General features: G+C 42.7%; 2 protein-coding genes across 2 annotated transcripts; one reads left to right on the forward strand and one right to left on the reverse strand.

Moving 5' to 3' along the window:
- The first annotated feature begins 8,449 nt into the window (after positions 1-8,449).
- Positions 8,450-19,226, forward strand: OAS1 (2'-5'-oligoadenylate synthetase 1). The gene is made up of 6 exons (XM_053589711.1): positions 8,450-8,827; positions 9,649-9,937; positions 12,504-12,688; positions 16,410-16,642; positions 17,518-17,671; positions 18,729-19,226. Exons 1-6 carry the CDS (start codon positions 8,648-8,650, stop codon positions 18,876-18,878), a joined length of 1,191 nt encoding a protein of 396 aa, XP_053445686.1. The 5' UTR covers positions 8,450-8,647; the 3' UTR covers positions 18,879-19,226.
- A 1,015-nt stretch (positions 19,227-20,241) lies between these two features.
- On the reverse strand, positions 20,242-20,759 carry LOC128584846 (non-histone chromosomal protein HMG-14-like). Its single transcript, XM_053590097.1, has one exon. The coding sequence runs from the start codon at positions 20,718-20,720 to the stop codon at positions 20,415-20,417; it is 306 nt and encodes a 101-aa protein (XP_053446072.1). The 5' UTR covers positions 20,721-20,759; the 3' UTR covers positions 20,242-20,414.
- Between the last annotated feature and the right edge of the window lie 5,584 nt (positions 20,760-26,343).

The following is a 26,343-nucleotide window of genomic DNA, read 5'->3' on the forward strand; positions in this document are numbered from 1 at the left end:
CTTTAATCTACTTCAACAGAACAATTTCCAGCCTAGAATTCTGTACCCTGCTAAGCTAAGCTTCAAAATTGATGGAGAAATCAAATCATTTACGGATATACAAACATTGAGGAAATTTGCCACAAGACCAGCTCTATAGGAAATACTTCAACCTGTTCTGCACACTGACCACCACAATGGATCAGCAGCAAAGTAAGAACTCAGAAATTAAAGGACAGAACCAAACCTCCACACTGATGCAAAAGATAAAACTAAGCAATGGACTATCACAAAATAAGATGAATAGAATACTACCACACTTATCAATTATCTCAATAAATGTTAATGGCTTGAATTCCCCACTGAAGAGACATAGATTGGTTGACTGGATTAAAAAACACAAGCCATCCATCTGCTGTCTGCAAGAAACACACCTGGCTTCAAAAGACAAATTAAAGCTCCGAGTCAAGGGTTGGAAGACAATTTTTCAGGCAAATGGAATTCAGAAGAAAAGAGAAGTTGCAATCTTATTTTCAGATACATGTGGATTTAAAGCAACTAAAGTCAAAAAAGACAAAGATGGTCACTTTATATTGGTCAAGGGAAAAATACAACAAGAAGACATTTCAATTCTAAATATCTATGCACCCAATTTAAATGCTCCCAGATTCTTGAAACAGACCTTACTCAGTCTGAGCAATATGATATCTGATAATACCATCATAACAGGGGACCTTAATACTCCTCTTACAGAGCTGGACAGATCCTCTAAACAGAAATTAAAGAAGGATATAAGAGATTTAAATGAGACCCTAGAACAACTGTGCTTGATAGACGCATATAGAACACTCCATCCCAAAGATAAAGAATATACATTCTTCTCATCACCCCATGGAACATTCTCCAAAATTGATCATATCCTGGGACACAAAACAAATATCAACAGAATCAAAAGAATTGAAATTTTACCTTGTATCTTCTCAGACCATAAGGCACTAAAGGTGGAACTCAACTCTAACAAAAATGCTCGACCCCACCCAAAGGCATGGAAACTAAACAATCTTCTGTTGAATAACAGATGGATGAAGGAAGAAATAAAACAGGAAATCATTAACTTCCTTGAGCATAACAACAATGAAGACACAAGCTACCAAAACCTGTGGGATACTGCAAAAGCAGTTTTGAGAGGAAAATTCATCGCTTTAGATGCCTACATTCGAAAAACAGAAAGAGAGCACATCAACAATCTCACAAGCCATCTTATGGAATTGGAAAAAGAAGAACAATCTAAGCCTAAACTCAGTAGAAGAAGAGAAATCTCCAAAATCAAATCAGAGATCAATGAAATTGAAAACAAAAGAATCATTCAGAAAATTAATGAAACAAGGAGTTGGTTTTTTGAAAAAATAAATAGATAAACCATTGGCCAGACTAACGAGGAATAAAAAAGTAAAATCTCTAGTAACCTCAATCAGAAATGATAAAGAGGGAATAACAACTGATCCCACAGAGATACAAGAGATCATCTCTGAATACTACCAGAAACTCTATGCCCAGAAATTTGACAATGTGAAGGAAATGGATCAATATTTGGAATCACACCCTCTCCCTAGACTTAGCCAGGAAGAAATAGAGCTCCTAAACAGACCAATTTCAAGCACTGAGATCAAAGAAACAATAAAAAATCTTCCAACCAAAAAATGCTCTGGTCCAGATGGCTTCACTCCAGAATTCTATCAAACCTTCAAGGAAGAGCTTATTCCTGTACTGCAGAAATTATTCCAAAAAATTGATGAAGAAGGAATCTTCCCCAACACATTCTATGAAGCAAACATCACCCTGATACCAAAACCAGGAAAAGACCCAAACAAAAAGGAGAATTACAGACCAATCTCACTCATGAACATAGATGCAAAAATTCTCAACAAAATCCTAGCCAATAGATTACAGCGTATCATCAAAAAAGTCATTCATCATGATCAAGTAGGCTTCATCCCAGGGATGCAAGGCTGGTTTAACATATGCAAGTCTATAAACGTTATCCACCATATTAACAGAGGCAAAAATAAAGATCACATGATCCTCTCAATAGATGCAGAAAAAGCATTTGATAAATCCAGCATCCTTTTCTAGTTAGAACACTGAAGAATATAGGCATAGGTGGCACATTTCTAAAACTGATTGAAGCTATCTATGACAAACCCACAAACCCACAGCCAATATTTTACTGAATGGAGTAAAACTGAAAGCTTTTCCTCTTAGAACTGGAACCACACAAGGTTGTCCTCTGTCACTTTTACTATTCAACGTAGTGCTGGAAGTTCTAGCCAATACAATTAGGCAAGACAAGGAAATAAAGGGAATCCAAATGGGAGCAGAGGAGGTCAAACTCTCCCTCTTTGCTGACGACATGATTTTATACTTAGAGAACCCCAAAGACTCAACCACAAGACTCCTAGAAGTCATCAAAAAATACAGTAATGTTTCAGGATATAAAATCAATGTCCACAAGTCAGTAGCCTTTGTGTACACCAATAACAGTCAAGATGAGAAGCTAATTAAGGACACAACTCCCTTCACCATAGTCTCAAAGAAAATGAAATACCTAGGAATATACCTAACGAAGGAGGTGAAGGACCTCTATAAAGAAAACTATGAAATCCTCAGAAAGGAAATAGCAGAGGATATTAACAAATGGAAGAACATACCATGCTCATGGATGGAAAGAATCAACATTGTTAAAATGTCTATACTTCCCAAAGCAATCTACCTATTCAATGCCATTCCTATCGAAATACCAACATCGTACTTTCAAGATTTGGAAAAAATGATTCTGCGTTTTGTATGGAACCGGAAAAAACCCCGTATAGCTAAGGCAGTTCTCTGTAACAAAAATAAAGCTGGGGGCACCAGCATACCAGATTTTAGTCTGCACTACAAAGCCATAGTGCTCAAGACAGCATGGTACTGGCACAAAAACAGAGACATAGACACTTGGAATCAAATTGAAAACCAAGAAATGAAACTAACATTTTACAACCACCTAATCTTTGATAAACCAAACAAGAACATACCTTGGGGAAAAGACTCCCTATTCAATAAATGGTGTTGGGAGAACTGGATGTCTACATGTAAAAGACTGAAACTGGACCCACACCTTTCCCACTCACAAAAATTGATTCAAGATGGATAAAGGACTTAAACTTAAGGCATGAAACAATAAAAATCCTCCAAGAAAGCATAGGAAAAACACTGGAAGATATTGGCCTGGGGAAAGATTTCATGAAGAAGACTGCCATGGCAATTGCAACAACAACAAAAATAAACAAATGGGACTTCATTAAACTGAAAAGCTTCTGTACAGCTAAGGAGACAATAACCAAAGCAAAGAGACAACCTACACAATGGGAAAGGATATTTGCATATTTTCAATCAGACGAAAGTTTGATAACTAGGATCTATAGAGAACTCAAATTAATCCACATGAAAAAAGCCAACAATCCCTTATATCAATGGGCAAGAGACACGAATAGAACTTTCTCTAAAGACGACAGACGAATGGCTAACAAACACATGAAAAAATGTTCATCATCTCTATATATTAGAGAAATGCAAATCAAAACAACCCTGAGATATCATCTAACCCCAGTGAGAATGGCCCACATCACAAAATCTCAAAACTGCAGATGCTGGCGTGGATGTGGAGAGAAGGGAACACTTTTACACTGGTGGTGGGACTGCAAACTAGTACAACCTTTCTGGAAGGAAGTATGGAGAAACCTCAAAGCACTCAAGCTAGACCTCCCATTTGATCCTGCAATCCCATTACTGGGCATCTACCCAGAAGGAAAAAAATCCTTTTATCATAAGGACACTTGTACTAGACTGTTTATTGCAGCTCAATTTACAATCACCAAAATGTGGAAACAGCCTAAATGCCCACCAACCCAGGAATGGATTAACAAGCTGTGGTATATGTATACCATGGAATACTATTCAGCCATTAAAAAAAATGGAGACTTTACATCCTTCGTATTAACCTGGATGGACGTGGAAGACATTATTCTTAGTAAAGCATCACAAGAATGGAGAAGCATGAATCCTATGTACTCAATTTTGATATGAGGACAATTAATGACAATTATGGTTATGGGGGGGAAACAGAAAGAGGGAAGGAGGGAGGTGGGTGGGGCCTTGGTGTGTGTCACACTTTATGGGGGCAAGACATGATTGCAAGAGGGACTTTACCTAACAATTGCAATCAGTGTAACCTGGCTTATTGTACCCTCAATGAATCCCCAACAATAAAAAATAAATAAATAAATAAATAAAAATAATTTTTAAAAAAGAGCACCAAGAAAAGAAAAGTATACACATAACGAATATATTTTGCTTGGCTCGTGTCCAAATTAGCTGTGTGACCTCAAACATGTTGATTCCCCTTTTCGGTTCTTTGACTACACACGTACATATGTAGAGTAGAGCATCAGAGTATCAGGATTCTCCAACTTAATAGTCCTGGCCCACAAACATGCCTTCACTCCCCTATCACTCAGTGAAGACCTAGACCTTCCTACTGAGGGCAGGCCCCCTGACTGGAGCGCTGCATTATTTCTTTTCTTGAAAATCACAAAAATGAGTAATCTATAATTTCCTATTTTTGTTTCTTTAACGGGAACAATAATTTAAAGCCACATGCAAAGGCAAGAGGTCATAGTCCTGGGCATAATCGGATTTCTTCCATATTTCCTCATTCTTTAACAGCTGTCTCATTCTTTGCTAATTCTATGCAATGTTTTATGAAATTTGCCTTTATTGCAACTTTCCAAAGAACTCAATACTGGTTTTCTACAGACACGTCTTGTGTTGTACTCACATTGGATCTGTTTATGGATTTGTAACCAAAAGTATTTAGCAACTACAATTTCCATGAAGACATTTGGAAACAAACAAAATCTTTGATATATCAGCACTTCAACTGATGACTGAAGTAATTATCGTAAAGACAGAGCCTCTCCCCAACCTTTGTGGTTACATTTTTTTCCTAGGCATAAGTCAACATCTCATACAGCAGGAGTGGAGAGCATTCATTTATTAATAATCTGATTAAGAAAAGAGGTTATAGGCTGAGTGTGATAGCTCACGCCTGTAATCCTAGTGCTTTGGGAGGCCAAGGCTAAAACAAAGATCGAAGGTCTCTGCACAGTTGAAAGCAGAGTCTCCCACTGGTGCCAACAGGAATTCATCCAACAGGTAGAGATGGCTATTTGAGGCCAGGGGTTCAAGACCAGCCTGAGCAATGTAGTGAGACTCTGTCTGTACAAAAAGTAGAAAAATTAGCCAGTGTAGTGGCACATGCCTGTTGTCCCACCTACTTGAGAGGCTGAGACAGGAGGATCACTTGAGCCCAGGAGTTTGAGGCTGCAGTGAGTTATGAGTACACCACCGCACTCTGGCCTGGGGCAATAGAGCCAGACGCTGATTTAAAAAAAAAAAGAAGAAAAGATGAATGACTAACAAACATATGAAAAAATGCTCATTGTCCCTAATCACCAGAGAAATGCAAATCAAAACCACCCTGAGATATCATCTACCCCAGTGAGACTAGGCCACATCACAAAATCCCAAGTTCCAGATGCTGACACAGATATGGAGAGAGGGGAACGCTTTTACACTGCTGGTGGGACTGCAAACTAATACAGCCTCTTTGAAAAGAAACATGGAGAATCCTCAAAGAACTCAAATTAGACCTCCCAGTTGATCCCACAATCCCATTACTAGGCATCTACCTGGAAGAAAATAAATCATTTTGTCATAAACACACTTGCATTAGATTGTTTATCACAGTTCAACTTACAATTTCCAAGATGTGGAAACAACCTAAATGTCCGTCAACCCAGAATTCGATTAACAAGCTGTGGTATATGTATACTGTGGAATACTATTCAGCCATCAAAAAGATGGAGACTTTACATCTTGTGTGTTGACCTAGATGAATTTGAAAGACATTCTTCTTAGTAGAGTATCACAAGAATGGAGAAGCAAGAATCCAATGTACTCAACACTAATATGAAGCCAGTAGATGATCTAATACACACCCAATAAGAGAAAAACTCAATTCAATTCAAGTTGGGGAGAGGTGGAATGAAAGAGGTGGAAGAGGGGAGGAGGGAGGAGGACTAGTGTGTTCCCACTTAACGGACACAATGTCGGGGTGTATGGCACACCTCCTGGGTGTGGGACACAACTATAAGTGGGACTCTACCTAACAAATGCAAATATTGTAACCTAATTGTACCCTCACATTAACCTGAAGTTTTAAAAGAAGTGGATGTGAAATATTGGATTAAACTAAAGAAACAAATTCTCGGGCGGCGCCTGTAGCTCAAGGAGTAGGGCACCGGTCCCACATTGCGGAGGTGGTAGGTTCAAACCCAGCCCTGGCCAAAAACCACATACACACACACACACACACACACACAAAAAGAAGTTGATGTGTCTTGAAGATCTGATAGAAAAAAAAAGGGGGCAAGGGAAGGAGTTGTTAAGAAACATAGTTGACATCTACAGAATCCTTGATCCAATAACAATAAAATATACATTCTTCTCAAGCCTACACATTCTGGGCCAGATAACATACCATAACATATTTAAACAGAAAGGGGAGAGGGGATAAAGTGGGGATGGTTAATGGGTATAAAAATGTAGTTAGATAGTTAGAATGAACAATGGTAGCACCACAGAATGACTATAGTCAATAAGTTATGGCATATATTAAAATAACTAAAAGAGTGAACTAACATGTTGCTAACACAAAGAAAGGATAAATGCTTGAGGTAATGGATACCTCGGTTACCCTGATTTGATTATCATACATGGTATATATGTATCAAAACATCTTATGTACCCTATAAATATATGTAGTATACAACTACTATGTACTCGTAACAATTAAAAATGAGGCCAAGCAAGGTGGCTCACATGTGTGACCCTAGCACTTTTGGGAGGCCAAGGCAGGAGGATTGTTCGAAGCCAGGAATTCCAGACCAGCCTGAGCAAGAGCAAGACTTACTAAAAATGGAAAAGTTAGCCAGGTGTTGTGGCAGGCACTTTAGTCCCAGCTACTCAGGAGGCTGAGGAAGGAGGATCACGTAGGCACAGGAGTTTGAAGTTGCAGTGAGCAATGATCACTCCACTGCCCTCGTGCCTGAATAACAGAGCAAGACTCTGTCTCAAAAAAGAAAGAAAGAGAAAAAAAAAAGAAAGAAAGATTTAAAAAGACAAATTTAAACAGAGAAATATCATACAAAGTATGCTCTTTGCTGTAATGGAATAAAACAAGAAATCAATAAAAGAAAGATAGCTGAAAATTTTCAAAATGGTAAGGAGATTACACAACACACTTCAAAATAATGCAGGGGGCAAAGAAGAAGTCTCAAAAGATATTCATAAATATTTTGAACTAAATTAAAATGAAAAAACAACCGATCGAAACATGTGAGCACAGTGAAAGTTGTGCTTAGAAGGAAATTTATAGCATTGAATTCATCTGTTAGAAAAGAAGAAAGTTCTAACTCAGAGAGGAATGAGTAAGTGGAACACGGGAATTGGAGGATATGAAATTATTCTGGAAAATATTGCCACGGGGAACACACAGCCTGTTATATTTGGCAAAACCTATAGAACTGTACAACACAAAGAATGAACCTTAATGTAAACTATGAATTAACTATAATGTATTAATATTAATACCAATCATCAATTGTTACAAAGGTACCATAGCAATCTAATAACAGAGGAAGTTATGGGTGGAAGGAGAGGGATCCTGGGAACTCTTTACACTTTCTGTTCAATTTTTCTGTAAGCCTACCTCAAACTGCTGCAAGAAATAAAGTCTATTAATTAAGAGGGGAAAGAAGGATGTATGATATCATTTTTGAAAAAAAGAAAAGTGAACTGTATAAGAGTGTGTGTGTGAACGCAGACATACCCATCTGAAAAGATCTCTACCGAAATGTTCATAGTGGTAGTTTTGAGTTTCAGAAGTATGCATGATCTTTACATTTCCTGATTTTTCTGACTTCTTTTCTTTTTGCAATATGCATATTTTGCGGGGGGTCAGGGGAATCTTAGGAGACTATGAAACATATTGCCAATGACAAAAAAAAAGAAAAGACAAAGAATAAAACCCCAAATCTGCCTTTAAGTATGATGTCACTTGGCCACAGAGTTAAAAAACAACATTTTCGGAGTGGAGTCCAAAGGAAGGAAAGCCACTTGTAGCTGGTTAAAGCATAAAGAGGAAGTTTCAGAAAGTAGAAGGGCTGGTGATGCAATTTCCTATTGGGAGCTGGGGGATGTTTGATTTGCTAAATGAGCCAGGCACAGGGGGTGGGGGGGGGTGGGGGGGTGAGGGTGGAGGGTGGGGGTGGGTGGGGGGTGGGGGATCCTAACACTCTGGGAGGCAGAGGCAGACGGATTGCTTGAGCACAGGAGTCTGAGGTCGCTGAGCGCTATGGGCACGCTAGCAAAAAATAAATAAATAAATAAAAAGAAAAGGCAAAGCCAGCTGGGAGTAGCTCCACCCTTCCAAGAAAACGAAACCAGACTGTCAGGTCTCGGGAAGCAGTTCTGCTCTCACTGGCTCTCTAGTCCCTGCTCGAATATCATGACGGATCTCAGATATATTCAGGCCAGGTATCTGGACAAGTTCATTGAAGACTATCTCCTGCCAGACACATGTTTCCGCAAGCAAGTCAAACTAGCCATCAAGATCATGGGCGATTTCTTAAAGGAAAGGTGTTTCCGAGATACCCACCACCCTGTGCGGGTGTCCAAAGTGGTGAAGGTGAGCCCAGGACTGCCTGACTGGGGGAGGGGCGGCCGAATGAGCAGGAGTTCCAAATTGGGAGGCGGGGTGGAGAGAAAGAAAGTGCAAAAACATAGACCCCAGTGTACTAACATGAGTGTGGAGGCGGGGATTTGAGCTCTTCTGAGCTGGTTTCTGATTTGTCCACACGGCTTGTTAAAAAAAGATTCTGTGGTGAGGTCCTATAAGCCCTCAGCCCTCAAAGTTTGTGAACCACTGGCCTAGGTCATGTCCATTTCAGGAACAGAGGAACTGAAGCCCAGCTCTGATAAATGATTTGGTAACTAGTGGCCAGGCTGGGACTTACCATTTCTGCAATCTCATGAGTTGGTTAAGAGCTGCAAGACCTTGAGTAAGCAAGTCACTTAAGTTCTCTGTATCCTCATCCATAATTCCCAATATTTCATAGGATTGTGCAGATTAAGTAAAATAATGTGTGTTAACCACCCAGCACAAGCCAGTCTGGGGTGTATAATAATATAATAGAGGACAAAGGGGAAAGAACAGAGACCCTGGAATCAGGCACTCAGGATTTGAATTGCATCTCTGCCACCTATTATCTGGATGATTGGGCTGACATGGAATCTCAATGAATACTTGTTTTCCCATCTGTAAGATAGGGATTTTTAATAAGTAGTACCTAAATCGTAGCGTCATTGTGAACATTATAGGAGTTTACGACATACAATGCCCTCAGAATGGTGGCTAGCCCTCAGTAATGTTAGTGATTGTTCTTGTCATTTTATATAGGGAGGCTCATCTCACTAAGTGTCAGATATCATTCTTGTCATCTTTTTCAGGGTGGCTCCTCAGGCAAAGGCACTGCTCTCAGAGGCCGATCTGACGCTGACCTGGTTGTCTTCCTCAGTCCTCTTAAAAGTTTTCAGGATCAGTTAAATATCCGGAGAGAGTACATCGAGGAAATTAGGAAACAGCTGCAAGCCTGTCAAAGAGAGAAAATATTTGATGTGGAGTTTGAAGTCCACAGTCAAAAATGGGACAACCCCCGAGTACTCAGCTTTGTGCTGTATTCACCCCAGCTCCATGAGGGTGTGGAGTTTGATGTGTTGCCAGCCTTTGACGCCTTGGGTGAGTGCTTTTAGCTACAGGGAGTCCCAGCTTTGCCCTGTAACACTGCTTCTTTTTCTCCCTTGGCTTATTTCTGAGGAGGAATCTCCCACAGTTTGAGAGTTTTGCCCCAACAGGGCATCCCGCTAAAGCAAGGATGGGGACTAGACTCTTTCCTGGGGCAGGAATGAATAAGGTCATACTACGTCACAGGAGGGACATTAAACAGCAAATTGGCACAATCTGGGTGTGCCAAAGACATTTCGTACAGAGCATCTGCAAGACCTACTCGTTCCATTTATGGCGAGGTGTGTGGATTTTATATTTCTAAAATCTGGCAGCATAGATCTGGTTTTACATTCCTAATAACTCAAGGAAACCTCACACGGCTAGTTGGGAAATAGATATATATTGTGTATAATCTGCAGGAACATTTGATCAGGACATGTAACCTCTGGGGGGCTCACCTTCCACATCAAGAGAACTGGTCAAACCACACTGCCTGTATCATACTGTATCATCTGCATTAAGCTCGGCCACATAGTAAGCGTTCAAAAATACGAATTTCCCAACTGTACGTGAAGGCAGCTCAGAACGCCACAGCAAACTCTCAGCAGGGCACAGAGTATTTTAGATTTTTCGTTTTTGAGGGAAATGCAGTGACATCTATCAGACACCACTCCCCCGGCTACTATTTTTTAGACTTAATTAGTAACTAGTAATTAGTGATTAATAAGTAATGAGTGCATAATTAAGGGAACTGCCCGGGTTTTCTTGGGCCTACAGGAGGCATGTAAAGAATACTGAGGCTCTGAAGGGTGTGAGGAGGTTCGGGATGTTCTCCTTTCTGCCTCGTCCTGTGATGGAGGTTGGGGTACAAGGGTTAGAAAATATAAGAGGAAGAGAGGGAAAGGAAGGAAGCATGCTCCAGGCAGGAGAACTGCACACACAAAGGCCCAGAGGTTAGAAGAGAGTCGGGTGTGTTGGGGAAACTGCAGGGAGTGCCAGGAGGAAGTAACTCAGCAATGAGGAAGCCTCTCGTGTTGGTAATAAACTTGACCTGAGCACAGTGGGCAGCCAGGTAAGGTTTCAGCAGAAAAATAACATGATCTGATTTGTGTTGTAGAACGAAGGTGTTGGCTGTGGTGTGGAAGATAGATCAGGAGAGAGGCCAGGCTGAGGGAGGGGCCATTCAAACAACAATAAGCACAGCCTATCATGTGCCAGGGACCATGCATGGCCATGGTTAAGCCAGACAAGGAACCTCCGCCCTGGGGCCTGACAATAAACCCGTGTAGTGGCTCACACCTGTAATCCTAACACTCTGGAAGGCAAAGAGGGAGGACTCCTGGAGCTCAGGAGTTTGAGACCAACCTGAGCAAGAGTAAGACCCTGCCCCTACTAAAAACAGAAATATTAGCCGGGCATGGTAGTAGTCGGGCATGGCATAGTAGTCCCAGCTACTCAGGAAGCTGAGGCGGGAGGATCGCTTGAACCCAGGAGTTTGAGGTTGCAGTGAGCTATGATGACACCACTGCCCTCTACTTGGGATGACTGTGACACTGTGCCTTGTAGATAAAAGAACCCCCTCAAGCCCCAAGGTATATGGAATGATACTTGCCGTGTTAAACTGAACAGGATGATACAATAAACAGATGATATGGAGGCTGGAAGGTTTTTCTAGGCAGGGTGATGAGGGAGGGCCCCCAGAGGAGGTGACATGTGAGCTGAGGTGAGGCCTGAGCGATAAGAAGGGGCCAGTTTGGGAAAGATCTTGGGGTTCTGTAAAAAGGGAACAGCAAGTTCAAAGGCCCTGAGGCAGGAATGAACTTGGCACATTCAAGGAAGAGAGACAAGGTCAGTGTAGTAAGTGAGCAATGGAAGCCAGGCAGGAGGTGAGGTGAGAGGTAAGAGGGGCCAAACACACCCGACTTAACTGGCCACCAGGGGTAATGGGGGAGGGGCTGTTGCAGACATCATGGGGAGGGGCTGTTGCAGACATCATGGGATGCAATAAGTGGCGTGACCAAATTTTAAAAGATCTCTCTAGCTCACTGATTTTCAACCCATGTGCCCGGCACACAGGTGTGCCTTGAGAGGATCTTAGGTGTGCTGTGAAAAATTTTTAAGATCATTAATTAAATTATTTTTGAAATAAGTTCAAAGCACTTATTCTTTGCTTTTACTCATTTTTTTGATCAACATAATTTAAGTGTGCCATGGAAGTTTAACTATAGGTTCAAGTGTGCCAGGAGATTTAAAACGCTGCTGTAGGTGCTGGGCTGAGCAGGGGATGTGGGGAAACCAGTGAGGAGGTCGCTGTCAGAGTCCAGGTGACAGATGATAGCAGCTGGGGTGGGGTGATCACAGCAGAGAGGGAAGCAGGGAGCACTGGGAATGGGCCTCAGGCTTTCTGACCCTAGGTCTGCAGTCCCGTCCGCTGACCCCATCACCAGTCATTTCCGAGTGCGTGTGTGTGTGTGTGTGTGTGTGTGTAGTTATACAAGTCAGCTCGTCCTCCAGAGTGACTGAAAGAGCCATGGGGAAGAGCTGACACCTTAAAAATATGAATTTTTTGCCCTAATAGGTCAGTGGACTGAAGGCTGTAGACCTGACCCCCAAATCTACGTCAAGCTCATTCAGGAGTGCATCTACCTGCAGAAAGAGGGCGAGTTCTCCACCTGCTTCACGGAGTTGCAGCGAGCCTTCTTGAGGCCACGTGCAACAAAGCTGAAGAGCCTCATCCGCCTAGTCAAACACTGGTACCAAATGGTATGGTCCTGGCACCAGGCTGGTGCAGTCCTGGACAGGAAGCAGGAGGGGGAAAGAGGGATCAGAGAAAGAAAGGGAGTGAGGGAAAGAGGAGGAGAGAAGGGAAGAGCAGAGAGAGAAAGAAGTACTTTGGGAGGTCAAGGCAGGAGGATCACTTGAGGCCAAGGAGTTTGAGGCCAGCCTGAGCAAGACAGTGAGACCCCCATCTCACAAAAAAAAAAAAAAAAATTAAAGGCTGGGCACGGTGGCTCATGCCTGTAAACCTAGCACTCTGGGAGGCCGAGGTGGGTGGATTGCTTAAGTTCAGGAGGAGTTCAAGGCCAGCCTGAGCAAGAGCAAGACTCCATCTCTAAAAATAGCTGGGTGTTGTGGCAGGTGCCTGTGGTCCTACCTACTCAAGGGGCCGAGGCAAGAGAATTGCTTGAGCACAAGAGTGTGAAGTTGCTGTGAGCTATGATGTTGTGGCACTCTACCAACAGTGACAACATGAGAGTCTTTCTCAAAAAAAAAAAAAAAAAATTAGAAAAATTAGCCAGTCATGATACCCCCCCTGTAGTCCCAGCTACTTGGGAGTATGAGGGCAGGAGGATCACTTGAGCCCAGGAGTTCAAAGCTGCAGTGAACTGATTGCACCACTGCACTCAAGCCTAGGTGACAGCGTGAAACTCTGTTCCTCCCACTTACCATCCAAAAAAAAAAAGAGAGAGAGAGAGAAGGGAAGTACTTGAAGGAAAGGATTTTTCTGTTTTATTCACTGGTCTATCCCAAGAACACAGACCCTTGCACATAGTTAAGTGCTCAAAACTGGTTGTTGAATAAATGGAATGAATGGTGCTATGTATAACTACACACACACACACACACACGTGCATGGAGTCAACCACTTCAGAATTTGGATAGGGCAAAACTAGGGCTTCAAACAAACCTGTTCAGATACCCTTTCTTCCAACTTTCTGGCTGTCTGACCTTGTACAAGCAACTTAACCTCTCTGTTCTTTCTGTTTTCTCATTTGCAAAGAGTAACATGCTACAGCAAAGGTAACATGGTGCCTGGCATACAGTTGGTCCTAATAAACATGGCTTCTTCTGGCCAGAACATGTAATGAAAGTTAACATTAGCTTAGCTTAACTTAGCTTATCTATCTTTTGCGGATGTGATATGCTTTTCTGTTCACTTTTAAATGCCCTTTTATTTATTCAACCTTCACACCCATTCTGTGAGCTAGATAAGGGCCAATATAATTATTAAGCCCATCTTACAGAAAGAGAAACTAAGAGTCAGATGGCTAATACTGCTAAAAAAGTAGCAGAACCAAAATTTGAATTTGGGTCTACTGACTCAAGAGTTTGCCTGATAATTATAGGTATTTGACATACATTTCTTGAATGAATGAATGAATGAAAATAATTAGGGATAACCTTCTTAATTTAAAAACAAGACTTCTAGGAAAACAAGACAACCACTTAGTCACTAGACTTCCCAGCGGTTGCTATTCCAGGAATTTTAATCGTGGAGTCTGAATATTGTAAAACTTTACAAAAGCAGCACTGCACCCAGGGACATACTGGATGTTATTGAGGGCATTTTTGGTAACCATGGTGATGAGGGGAGAAAGGTGCTATTTACATTCAGTGGGGAAAAGGCAGGAATACTAGTTATTTTACAATATCAAGATAGTCCCTGCATAACCAGCAATTGTATTTTTCTTTCCTGATGCAATACAAGTTCCTTATAGATGTTTTAACTCCACTAACCACCATCATCACTTCCTCCAATTTATGTACTATTTTTTGTTGTGTATTTCAAGTCTTTCTATATTTTCAAGGGCCTCAAAGCATTGTTATATAGCCGATGCTTATTTAATCTACACACATATTTTACTGCTTTCTGCACTGTTAACTCTTTCCTCTACCTCTAACCTTCCAGAGGGGGGTCATTTTTCTAAAGTACAACCTTTGAGATTTCATTTGGTGACAACTTGTTGGTAGTAAATTCTCTCCGTTTTTGTTTACCTGAAAATGTCTTGCTTTTCCCTGTATTGTTGAAGGGTGCATTTGCTGGGTTAGTGGTCATTTCAATACATTGAGTGTATCTTTCCATCATCCAGTGCCATTATTAAAAAGTCAGTTGTCCAATTAATGACAATTAAGGTCATGGTGGGGGGAAGGAAAAGCAGAGAGAGGGAAGGAAGGAGAGGGGTGGGGCCTTGGTGTGTGCCACGCCTTCTGGGGGCAACACATGATTGCAAGAGGGACTTTACCTAACAAATGCAATCAGTGTAACCTGGCTTATTGTACCCTCAATGAATCCCCAACAATAAAAACAAAAAAAAGTCAGTTGTCCATATTAACAGTGGCTCCTCTGTAAGTCTTACTCCTCTGCTGCATTTAAGAATTTTCTCTTTGTCTTTGATTTGTTTAGCTTCAGTCTGATGTGTCTTAATGATGATTCCTTATTATTTTTCCTACTTAGGGTTGATTTTGGGTTCCTGATCTATGGATATACAGTGTTCACCAATTTTGGAACTTGTTGGCCATTCTCCTAAAGTACCATCTCTTCCTCTTTCTTTCTTCACTTCCTGTAACTCCAGGAGTTAAGTGTCTGTTAGACCTTCTTACTCTTTCATATCTCTACACTCGCCTCTGAATTTTCCATCTCTTTTTCTGTCACTCCATATTTTACTCTCAACAGTGTCTTCTCATCTACCTAATTTGCTATTGAGTTATTAATTACAGTTATTGTCATTTTAACTTAGGATTTCAATTTCATTCCTTTTCATATCTGCTATGCTACTTTTATGGCTTCTAATTCCCTGCTAGCTATTAAAAGCTCTTATTTCTTTTAACATAAAATTCCTAGTTATTTTAAAGTCCATTCAATCCTCCAATATTTATTTTATTATTTTTTTATTGTTAAGTCATAGCTGTGTACATTAGTGCAATCAAGGGGTACAATGTGCTGGTTTCATATACAATCTGAGATATTCTCATCAAACTGTTCAACGTAGCCTTCATGGCATTTTCTTAGTTATTGTATGTAGACATTTGTATTCTGCATCTTAGAATGGGTATGTGTGAATCCTCCAATATTTAAAGCTTTGTGGATTTATTACTATTTCTCTTTTTTTTCTGTTGGTCATTATTCTTGGTGTCTTTTCCTTATGTGCCTGGTTATCTATGTGCTGGTCATTATATGTGAAAATTATTCATGAAATAATTTGAGGATCTGGATTATGTATTTTCCTCCAGTGGGAATTTTGTTTGCTTCTGTGCGGCTCTTAGGAATACTACAAGTCCTTCCTCTCAGTTTGTTTTCATAGGAAGAAGCTCTTATCACTACTCTCTTGACAGATGAATAAAACAAAAACGGGGCTCTGAGAGTTTAAGTCATCTGCCCAGAATCAGAAAATAATGGAGTTGGGATTCAAACCCTCATCAGTAAGAATCCAGAGTTCAAGCTCTTAAACAGGGCCAACAGACTTTTTCTGTAAAAGACTAGATGTAAATATCTTAGACATTGTAGGTCTGGGGTCTCTATTTCAACTACTCGACTCTGCCTTTGTATTGTGGAAACAGCCATAGACCAGGCATAAATGTTGGCTTTGTGCCAAAAAAATTTTATTTACAGAAACAGATAGTAGTCTGGATTTAGCCCATGAGAAATGCACTTTATATAGAAGTTGGACCAAAAAATGTTTCTGATTGTTTTCCTTCTTCTCAGTGTAAGGACAAACTTGGGAAGCCCCTGCCACAGAAGTATGCCCTGGAGCTCCTAACGGTCTATGCCTGGGAGGAAGGGTGCATGGAAACAGAGTTCATCACGGCCCAAGGATTTCAGACTGTCTTGGAGTTAGTTATGAATTACAAGCAGCTTTGCATCTACTGGACAAAGTATTATGACTTTGGAACCCCAGATATTAGAGAGTATCTGAAAAAGCAGCTCAGGAAACCCAGGTACCTTGTCCCCATATGGCTTAGCTCCCCCCATAAATGTACCCCTGGATACGGCTGCAATACCTTGGAAATGGAGGAGGTAACAGGGCTCCCCATTCAGTGAGAATCTCCTGGGCCTTTTACTACTGCCATCTGATCAAAACCACAATCTCTAACACCATGAAGGAGGCACTATGCTAACCATTTTACAGATGCGTGCATCGAAGTTCTGAGCAATAAGGAGTTCGTCCAAACCTTAACAGAACATGAGCAAAATAGCTGAAATTTGAATAGAAATAACAATAATAATAATGGCTCCCACATCCTAATGTAATAGTAAAAATTATTATTAATATAACTAGCATGTATTGACTCCTTGTTATGTTCTAATCACTGCACTGAGTGATTTCACATGCCTGGATTTTCTCTATTCACATGCCACATTTTTTGAGATGGCATGCAGAACTCTCCTCCTTATATAGGAGAAGAAATTAGGCTAAGAGAGGTCAAGTGACCAGCCCAAAGGCACACTACTGATGAAGGACAGAGGGAGATTTGAACCCGCGTCTGTCAGGCCCAAGTTCAGGGCTCCTTTTCCTCCTATTCTCTTCCCTTTAGGAGACTGGGCACTCAGGACATAAGCCCAGGGAGCAGCATCCTGCTAGGTTGGTGGTCCTCATGCCCTGAGTCCCAGCCTGCCTCAGACTGGTATCTGCTCTGCCTTTAAACTCCCACGTGGATCAGTCACTGAATGTGGGCTTGTTAGGAAGGAATGTGGCCTTGAGTGAAAGGCCTCTGCAGTTGAGGCAACCCCTACATGGGCTGACAGTTGATATCTTGGCTCCCTAGACAGAGCCTGGCTCCTCACCTCTCCCTCTGTAAATGTTGTCCTGCAGGCCTGTGATTCTGGACCCGGCTGACCCTACAGGAAATGTGGGTGGCGGAGACCCAGAGGGCTGGCGGCGGCTGGCACAAGAAGCTGCAGCCTGGCTGAGTTACCCATGCTTTAAGAAATGGGATGGGTCTCCAGTGGGCTCCTGGAATATATTGGTGAGATCTTCTGCTTCCTCCTTGCCTTCCTTTTCTGCCCCCATCCACAGCTTGAGACGTGCGGCTGGAGACCATTCTTTCCAAAGGACTTCCCCATTGCTAAAGGTCACTCAAATTCATATAATCACAGGCTGTGCTCCCTATTTTACAGTTATTTTTGCAGAAGCTTCCTGGAACTTTCATATTCCTTATCTAGAGTTCATTCCACTTAGAGAAATAATAAGCAATAACAGCCACTATTTATTGAGTATCTGCTTTGGGCTCAGGTTCAATCTTAAGCCCTTTGATATACATCATCTCATTAAATCCCCACAACAGCCTTATGAGATAGATGTCTTTCAAAGGAGGCTCTGAGAGGTGAAGTTACTTGCTTAAGGACACACAGTTAAGGAGTGGTGGAGCTAGGATTCAAAGCCAGTATGCTCAATAATTCTCATTTATTGTCTGCCAGGTGGGAGACTCAGAGCAGCTGAGTAACTTGGGCTGTCACACAGCTAAGTAGGGGCAGAAGGCCCCAGACTTGGACCTTTCCACTCCCAGGCCAGGAGTCTTTCTGACATCAGGGTATTGATAATGTCAAGGGTGGGTTCCTCAGAGAGCAGACTCAGAGGTGGAGTTCAAGGTATGGGGTGTCTGGGGAGAATCCGCTGGCCACAGTACTCATGGAAAGGGGGTGGGGAGGAAACAGGAGAAGGCATAGAAATAAATGAACAGGAATGCAGAGCTTTGGAGCTGGAATGGCCTTACAGTGGTCCCACAGCAGACAGAGGTGGCCAGGCCTTTGAACTCCCACGTGGATCAGCCACTGAATATGGGCTTGCGTGAGAGAGGAGTGTGGCCTTGCGTGAAAGGCTTCTGCAGCTGAGGCAACCCCTACATGGGCTGACAGTTGACATCTGCCGGCTGAACACCCTCCCCACAGCTGGGGCTGATAAGTCCTTCTTTGAAGGGGGATGAAGGTGGCATGTCACAGTGTCCCCCATAAATGTTCGCTGAGGCCTACTTCCATAGGAGGGAGACCAGCTTCCTGTTACGATGATGTGTTTTACTCTTTCAGCCTCAAAGAGATGATGAGGACTCTGAGACCTATGCTCCCAGGATGTATCTAAACGACGCTTACTTTAGGACATCTCAAGGCCCTGATATCTCACCCCAGGTAGTATCCAGTCCACGGGAGGAAGAGAACTGGTCATGCACCATCTTCTAACCTCAGCACATCCCAGGGGCAAGGGCTCCAGAGTCATTTGGACCAGCCCCCTTATTTCTAGGTGGGATCTTTGATCCAGAGAAGGTGGGGGACTTCCCCACGGTCTTTAGTAAGTCGGTGTATGATCTAGGACCAGAACACAGGTCTCCTTCTGCACTCCCCCTCTCCCATCTTCCGCAGCATTCCCCACATCCCCGCCTCTCTCCACATATTCCCTGAAAGACAATAGGAGAGATCTAGACCTGAAAGTGGAATTCTAGCCCGGACTTCCTTCCATGTATCTGGTGAGAGGGTTATATCTAATATCTAATGTATTATCAGAAACAATAAAAATAACATCAAATACCACTTATTGTATGTTTATTAACTTCAAAGGCTTTGAAGCACAGAGCCAAGAAGCACGTGTATGTGTTCAACTAGACATATTTCTTGAACATCTTCTGTGTTGCAAGCATAGTCCTGAGCACTGGACCACAGCAATGAACAAGAGCAGATAGAAACCCCTATCTTCATGGAGCTGACGTTTGTGCAAAACATTTTAATATTAGATGGTTTGGGATTCTTTTCATTTTCCTATTACGAATAATCGTGAGATGAAATCCTTGGTTCATCTTTTGTCCAAATTTCAGCAGATGCTAAGATGGAGTTTAGCAGGCAGGAGGTCTATTGGGGTGCCCTGGAGACCAACCTGTGTGACAGAGAGGACAAGGAAGGAGCTAGGAAGCAGGACAGCCTTGACAGACCCCACCAGGAGCTGTCTTAAGTCGGGTTGAGACAGCCAGGGCCTTATACCCTGCACAGGTCAGTCTCTGGATGTGGGCCCACAGGGCCCATGTGGCATGGTTTCAGCAGTCCCTGAAGGGCTGACAGCGGGAGGCTCCGTGGACAGCATCCCAAATGCTGGACCAGCAAAGCCTCTTCTGAAAGGGGATGTGGCAAAGGATCATCACATCTGTTGCAATACATGTTATCTCACTGTAAGTTTAATTTCCATTTCCCTTGTTAGGAATGAGGCTGATCACTTTTCTATATGCTTGTAACAAAGTAATTAGGAAAACAGGAGCACCACAGCCAAAGATGGTACAAAGTGTACAGTTCCGACGGGAGTGGTGTTCGTTAGGGAACAAATCTAGTACAGAGCAACATGGGAATAGAAGTAATTTAAAATGTTCACACATTAAATGCAGGACCGGGACTCCATACTGCCATTTAGTATACGTTGCATTACAGGATATAAAAACTAACCCCCTCAATGGAATGTTAAGCTCACACCCAAGACAGTCAAAGCTTCCCATTAATTCAATATCCCACACTATTTTCTGGTTGCACCAAAAAATAAACAACCAGCAAATGATTTCACCTCTTAAAAAAAACTAATTTACACTTTAAAAATGGGATGAGGTGGGATTCCCTCCTTCTTAAAAATGTTTCTAGAGCTACTAAAAAAATTGCATTTACAAAATAGTTGATAAAAATATTCCTCTGGATTGTACAAGAAGGGAGACAGGGACCACTGATGAGACATGGTATACGATATTAATCAGACTTGGCTTCTTTCTCTCCTGCTTCGTCAGCGGCTGGATCCTCCTCAGTTTTAGTTTCTCCGTTTTCTGCTGGTAAATCTTCTTCAGTTTCTTGGTTAGCCACTCCAGCCTGCTTTCCCTTTGCCCCTCTTTTCCCTTTCGGCTGCACGTTTTTGTCTGAAGATTTATCTTTTGCTGCTGCCTTTTTTGGCTTTGTTTCCACTTTCGCAGGAGCAGGTTTAGCTGACAACCGCGCTGACCTCCCCTTGGACTCTTCCTTCCCGGCTCCTTCGGCAGAGCTGACCTTCCTCTTGGGCATCTTGGCGGCGGGCAGGGCTGTGCACACCGAGAGCCTTCACCAAGCTGCCCTGCCTGGCCGCTGCCTCTCCTCCCACAGCCCAAGCTGTGTGTTTTGGATTCTTATTAAGAAATCCCTTCCAGACACTGTGGCTCACCCCTCTAATCCTAGCATTTGGGGAGGCTGAGGCAGGAGGATCACTTGAGCCCAGGAGTTTGAGGTTGCTGTGAGCCAGGCTGATGCCACAGCACTCTAGCCCAGGTGACAGAGTGTGACCCTATCTCAGAAAGAAAGAGAAATTGATCCTTTTCAACCACAAAAGCCTGAAGATATTCTCCTTGTTATCTTCTAAAAGACTCACGGTTTTTCTTTCCCATTTATGTATTTAGTCCTCTAGACATTTGTTTTTCTATTATGGTAAGAACACAACATGGGATCTACCATCTTGACAAATTTTCAAGTGTTCAATACAGTATTGTTAACTATAGGCACAGTGGCATCCAGCAGAGCTCTGTGACCTATCCATCTTGCATAACTTAAACTTTACTCCTGTTGAACAGCAATTCCCCACCGTCCCCTCCTCCCAGCCCCTGGCAACCACCATCCTTTTCCTGTTTCTATGCGACTGAGCATGTTAGATTCCTCAGATACGTGGAATCATGCAGTATTTGTCCTTCTGTGACTAGTTATTTCACTTAGAATCACACCTCCCAGGTTCATCTACATGGTCACACATTAGGGGGTTTCCTTATTTTAAAAGGCTGAATAATATTCCACCATATGTACTGTGCACATCACATTTTCTTTAGCCATTTATCCATTGTTGAATCTTGGCAATTGTGAATAGTGAATAAACATGGGAGTGCTAGTATCTGTTCCATAATCCTGATTTTCAGTTCTTTTGGATACTCAGAAGTGGGATTGCCAGATCATACGGCAGTTCTATTTTTAATTTTTTTTAAGGACCCTCCATACTGTTTCCCATAGTGGCTGCATCACTTTGCCTTCCCACCAACAGTGTACAAGGCGTCCTCGCCAATACTTGTCATTTGTTGTTGCTCTTTTAAACAACAGCCACCTTAGTGAGTGAGGTGTACCTCATTGTGATCTTGATTTGCATTTCCCTAATAATGGGTGACACTGGATCTCTTTTCACACACCTGTTAGCCACTGGTATGTCTTCTCTGGAGACATGTCTATTCGGGTCTTTAGCCCATTTTTCAATTGGGTTATTAGGGGGTGGGGTTTGCTGTTGGGTTATAGGAATTCCTAATGGATTTTGGAGATTAACCCCTTATCTGGCCGGGTTCAGTGGCTCACGCCTGTAATTCTAGCACTCTGGGAGGCCGAGGCAGGTGGATTGCTTGAGCTCAGAAGTTCAAGACCAGCCTGAGCACAGAGCAAGACCCATTTCTACTAAAAATAGGAAAATTAGCTGGGCATTGTGGTGGGCACCTGTAGTCCTAGCAACTAGGGAGGCTGAAGCAAAGAGGATCGCTTGAGCCCAAGAATTTGATGTTGCTGTGAACTATGATGAGGCCACAGCATTCTATCAAAGCCAATAGAGTGAGACTTTGTCTCAAAAAAATAAAAAATTAAAAACAACCTTATCAGATATATGGTTTGCAAATATTTCCTTTCTTGCATATGTTGCCTGATGACTGTTCCCTTTGTTATGCAGAAGCTTCGTAGTCTAATGTGGTGCCACCTGCCCGTTTTGCCTTTGTTGCCCGTGCTTTGCACATGTGGTAAAGTGACCTTTGACAAGGTTGCCAAAAATACACAATGAGAAAAGAACAGCCTCTTTCACAAATATTGGTTGGAAAGCTGAATGTCCACATGCCAGAGTAAAACTAGACCCTTACCTACATCAGACACAAAACTCAGCTCAGAAGGGATTAAAGACTCAAATATAAGACCTAAAACTAAAACTCTAAGAAGAAAACATAGGGGGAAAGCTTCATGATGTTGGTCTTGGCAATGATTTCATGAATCTCATACCAAAACACAGGTAACAAAAGGCATTTGTTTTTATAGTGTGTGTGAGGCAGCGGTCGAGTTCCAGTTCTTGCATGTGGATGCCCAACTATTCTAGTGTCACTTGTTGAAGGAGCCATCCCCTCTCCACTGCTCTGCAAGGCCACTTCTGAACTATACCCAGGGCTGGGGAGTCTGCTTCTCAACTCTCTGGTTTATTTTTTATATCCCTGAGTTAATATACCTTGCCATAATTACTGTGGTCTTATAACTCTTATTTTTTATTTTTTTGAGACAAAGTCTCACTCTTTTGCCCAGGCTAGAGTGCCCTGATGTCAGCTTAGCCCAAAGCAGCCTCAAAGTCCTGGGCTCAAGTGATCCTCCTGCCTCAGCCTCCCAAGCAGCTGGGACTATAGGCACTTGCCACCATGCCGGCTAGTTTTTCTATTTTTAGCAGAGACAGAGTTTCACTCTTGCTCAGCTGGTCTTGAATTCCTCAACTCCAGAGATCCTCCTGCCACAATCTCCTAGAGTACTAGGATTACAGTCGTGAGCCACCATGCTAGGCCTACCTTGTAATTCTTAACACCTTTTCTTTTTTTTTTCGCAGTTTTGGCTGGGGCTGGGTTTGAACCCGCCACCTCCTGCAATGCCGGCACCCTACTCCTTTGAGCCACAGGCGCCGCCCAATTCTTAACACCTTATGGCGAGCTCAGTTCTGTCTTTGTCAACAGTCCCGGCTTCTCTTGGTCCTTTCTATTTCTAAATTAATTTTACAAAGTCCTACCCTGAAATGTTAAGGCATTTAATTGGAATTACACAAATTTGATTAGGAAGAATAATATCTCTATACTGGAAATACTGAGAATTATAATACACTAACTTCAATTTTCTTTCCATTAATTGTAGTCTAATGACTCTGTAACAGTTTTATCATTTTCCCTGCAGAAGTTTTTCATGTCCTTTGTAATATTTGTTTCTAAGTATTTGTTTTGGTGCTGCTGTACTTAATATCTTTTCTTCTATTTCATTTGTAATAGCTGGTTCCTGGAAAACTCAAAATGTTTTCAGTGGTGAAATTTGGGTATCACATCATAGGTGATCTTTATACCTTTCTGAATGTTCTGATTTTATTCATTGTTTGCACTAAACTTGTATTATTTGTGAGGCCACAGGAAATAATCAAGTGATTTTTTTTTCTTGCAAAAAATTTTTCTGAGAAGTCTTTCTCTCAGCTAAGCTCAGATAGTTCATGCAAAACAGATGGGCCCTGGCTACAGAAAGTTCTGGAGTGCTGATGTTTGGAGCTGCTGGTTCAAGGACAAACTCATGAGATTTGAAGACAGAAGAACAGATATATAAAAATGATGGAGATTATCATATAAAATAGAAACACCTGAGCTGTCAATTTCTCAGTCCCCAGAGATAAGGCCCCATTCCCAGCTCCTTCCTGCTGAGAAAACAAAACCAAACTCAAGAGAGTAAGAGGGTGCAGGGAATTAGGACACAGCTGGAAACCCTCAAGAAGAGGAAACATTTGATGTGAAGTTTGAGGTCCAGGGTCCAGGGTTGACGGAACCTCCACATACTCCAGCTTCATGCTGAGGTCCCGCAGCTCAAGGAAGGTAAATTTCAATGTCCTACTGTGTTCCATGCCCTGGGTGAGTGAGCTCTCCCAGACACCCCCTCCTCCTCACACAAACCCCCTCCCTACACACCTGTCACCACTGTTGTGGTGCCTGGGCCTCTCTTCCAGCCACTGCTGGGTCAGTAATGCCCCTCCCTTCCTTTAGGTGAGTCAAACCCAGGGCTCTGGATTCAGGCTGTCTGGGCTCAAATCTTTCTAAACATCACAACCCTGGACAAGTCACTTACCTAATCCATTTGTGAAGCAGACTCCCCTGTAAAGAGGGGGTACAATTATAGCTCTCAAAGTTATGGAAGGGACTGAATGAGCAGGTGGATGTCTGCAGTGCCTCACAAATAGCTTATCTCGAAAGCAGTTGGAGCATATTATTGTGATTATTCAAAAATATATTTAGCAAAGGCCGGCCCTGGGCCATATCCTGGACTCTGTTCCAGGGATGCAATGGTGAATAAGGGAGTCCTCAGGGACTATTGTCCGACAAGGAGACAACCACTGTTTAACAGAAGTCTAATTAACAGTCCGTTTATCTTCTAATTATCTAATAGGTTATCTAATAACTTATTAGAAGGCCTAATAAATATGATGACAGGAGCCTGCAGGCGCTCCTATGATGGCAGGGAAGCCCCAGAGCCTGGGAGACCAGGAGGCTCCCCAGGGAACTCCCTGAGGAAGGCAACTCTTGGCCAAGGGCAGAAAGATGCCTGCATGTCTACCAATAAGGCTGCAAAGGGTATTCCTGACACAGGGAACAGCCTGTGAAAAAGTCCAGACATGAGAATGAGTGGGATACATTTGGGAAACCAAAGGAAATTCAGCAAAATGTGGGGTGTGGAAGGTAGGGAGAAGAGCCACCAGCCAGCTAGCGAGATTAGAAGGAGGTTGTATTACTTTCCTAGGGCTGTCCTAACAAAGTGCCACAGACTGGGCAGTTCAAACAACAGAAACATATTGACCCACAGTTCTCGAGGTTAGAAACCCAAGATCAAAGTGTTGGCAGGGCTGATTCCTTCTGAGAGCTGTGAGACCATCTATCCCTCCCTCTCTCCCCATTTCTAATGGCTTGCCAGCGATTCTCCCAATGCCATCACCTCAGTCTCTGGCTTCATCTTCACATGACATTCTGTGTGCAGGTATCTCTTCTAAGGAGAGAAGGACCACCTCTGCTAACTTCATTACTTCTGTAGATTGTGAGGTCCAGTAGAACTCCAGTTAGAGCCCTTTCGTAAGGACCAAATTCAGCCCATACCAGAGTCTAGTCATGCAGGAACTCGAAGCTGTGACAGTTTTGGACTCTTCTCAAGAAGCCAAAAGTACAGTGATGAAAGGGTGTGGAGCTGGGAAGCGCAACTGACAACCGCGGCCTAGATTCTCTTCTTCCCCATTAGTCCACTTCCTGGAGCTTGGAGCTCCCAGACCCCCTGCCACCCTGCATAGGCCCCTCTCCTGCATGTGCTTGGGGCTGCGATTTCCTCCTCCATCCACTTCCCTACCTCTTTCAGGGATCTCATAGCTTCCACTTTGCCTAAAGCACCTCTATTTAGGACCCAGCAACATCATTATCTTTCCCATCACTTCCAGAGATCTGGGGTGGGAGTTGAAGGTTTGTGCATAAGTTAAGTCCACCATCCTGACCCAATCTGGCCCTGCTGCTTTCTGTCTTCTAAAAATTCCTCCAATGTCTCCATCCCTTGAAGGCACTATTTCTTAATTTCCAGCCCCGTTGACTTGCATGGTGATTTTAACGTACCTTTGCTGTTACTTCAGTAGGATCTTGAGTGTGTGTTCAGTTAACTATCTTGAGTGAAGGTTTCTGAAGTGGGCTGTGAATGAGGAAGATGACTGGGATTGACGGGAAAGCATGAAAATCATAACTGAATCCCCTGGCTTGAATCTCCTTCACAACACGTAGACCCCGCAAAGATCTCCCAGCCATACTTGAGTATCCCTAGTGATGCAGTGCTCACCACGCAGAATATACACTGGGCGTATGCACTGGCAGTCCCGCATCTCTGAAGACCT

The sequence above is a fragment of the Nycticebus coucang genome, chromosome 4 (genome assembly GCF_027406575.1).
Source record: "Nycticebus coucang isolate mNycCou1 chromosome 4, mNycCou1.pri, whole genome shotgun sequence".
In the NCBI taxonomy this organism is placed as follows: Eukaryota; Metazoa; Chordata; class Mammalia; order Primates; family Lorisidae; genus Nycticebus; species Nycticebus coucang.

What these genes read in the sequence shown, in the direction of transcription:
- OAS1 (XM_053589711.1), top strand. Translation starts at nt 8,648, where the DNA reads ATGACGGATCTCAGATATATTCAGGCCAGGTATCTGGACAAGTTCATT. An exon ending in GGGTGTCCAAAGTGGTGAAG is followed by an intron (nt 8,828 to 9,648) that starts GTGAGCCCAGGA and finishes CATCTTTTTCAG; the next exon opens with GGTGGCTCCTCAGGCAAAGG. An exon ending in TCAAACACTGGTACCAAATG is followed by an intron (nt 12,689 to 16,409) that starts GTATGGTCCTGG and finishes CCTTCTTCTCAG; the next exon opens with TGTAAGGACAAACTTGGGAA.
- LOC128584846 (XM_053590097.1), bottom strand. Translation starts at nt 20,720, where the DNA reads ATGCCCAAGAGGAAGGTCAGCTCTGCCGAAGGAGCCGGGAAGGAAGAG.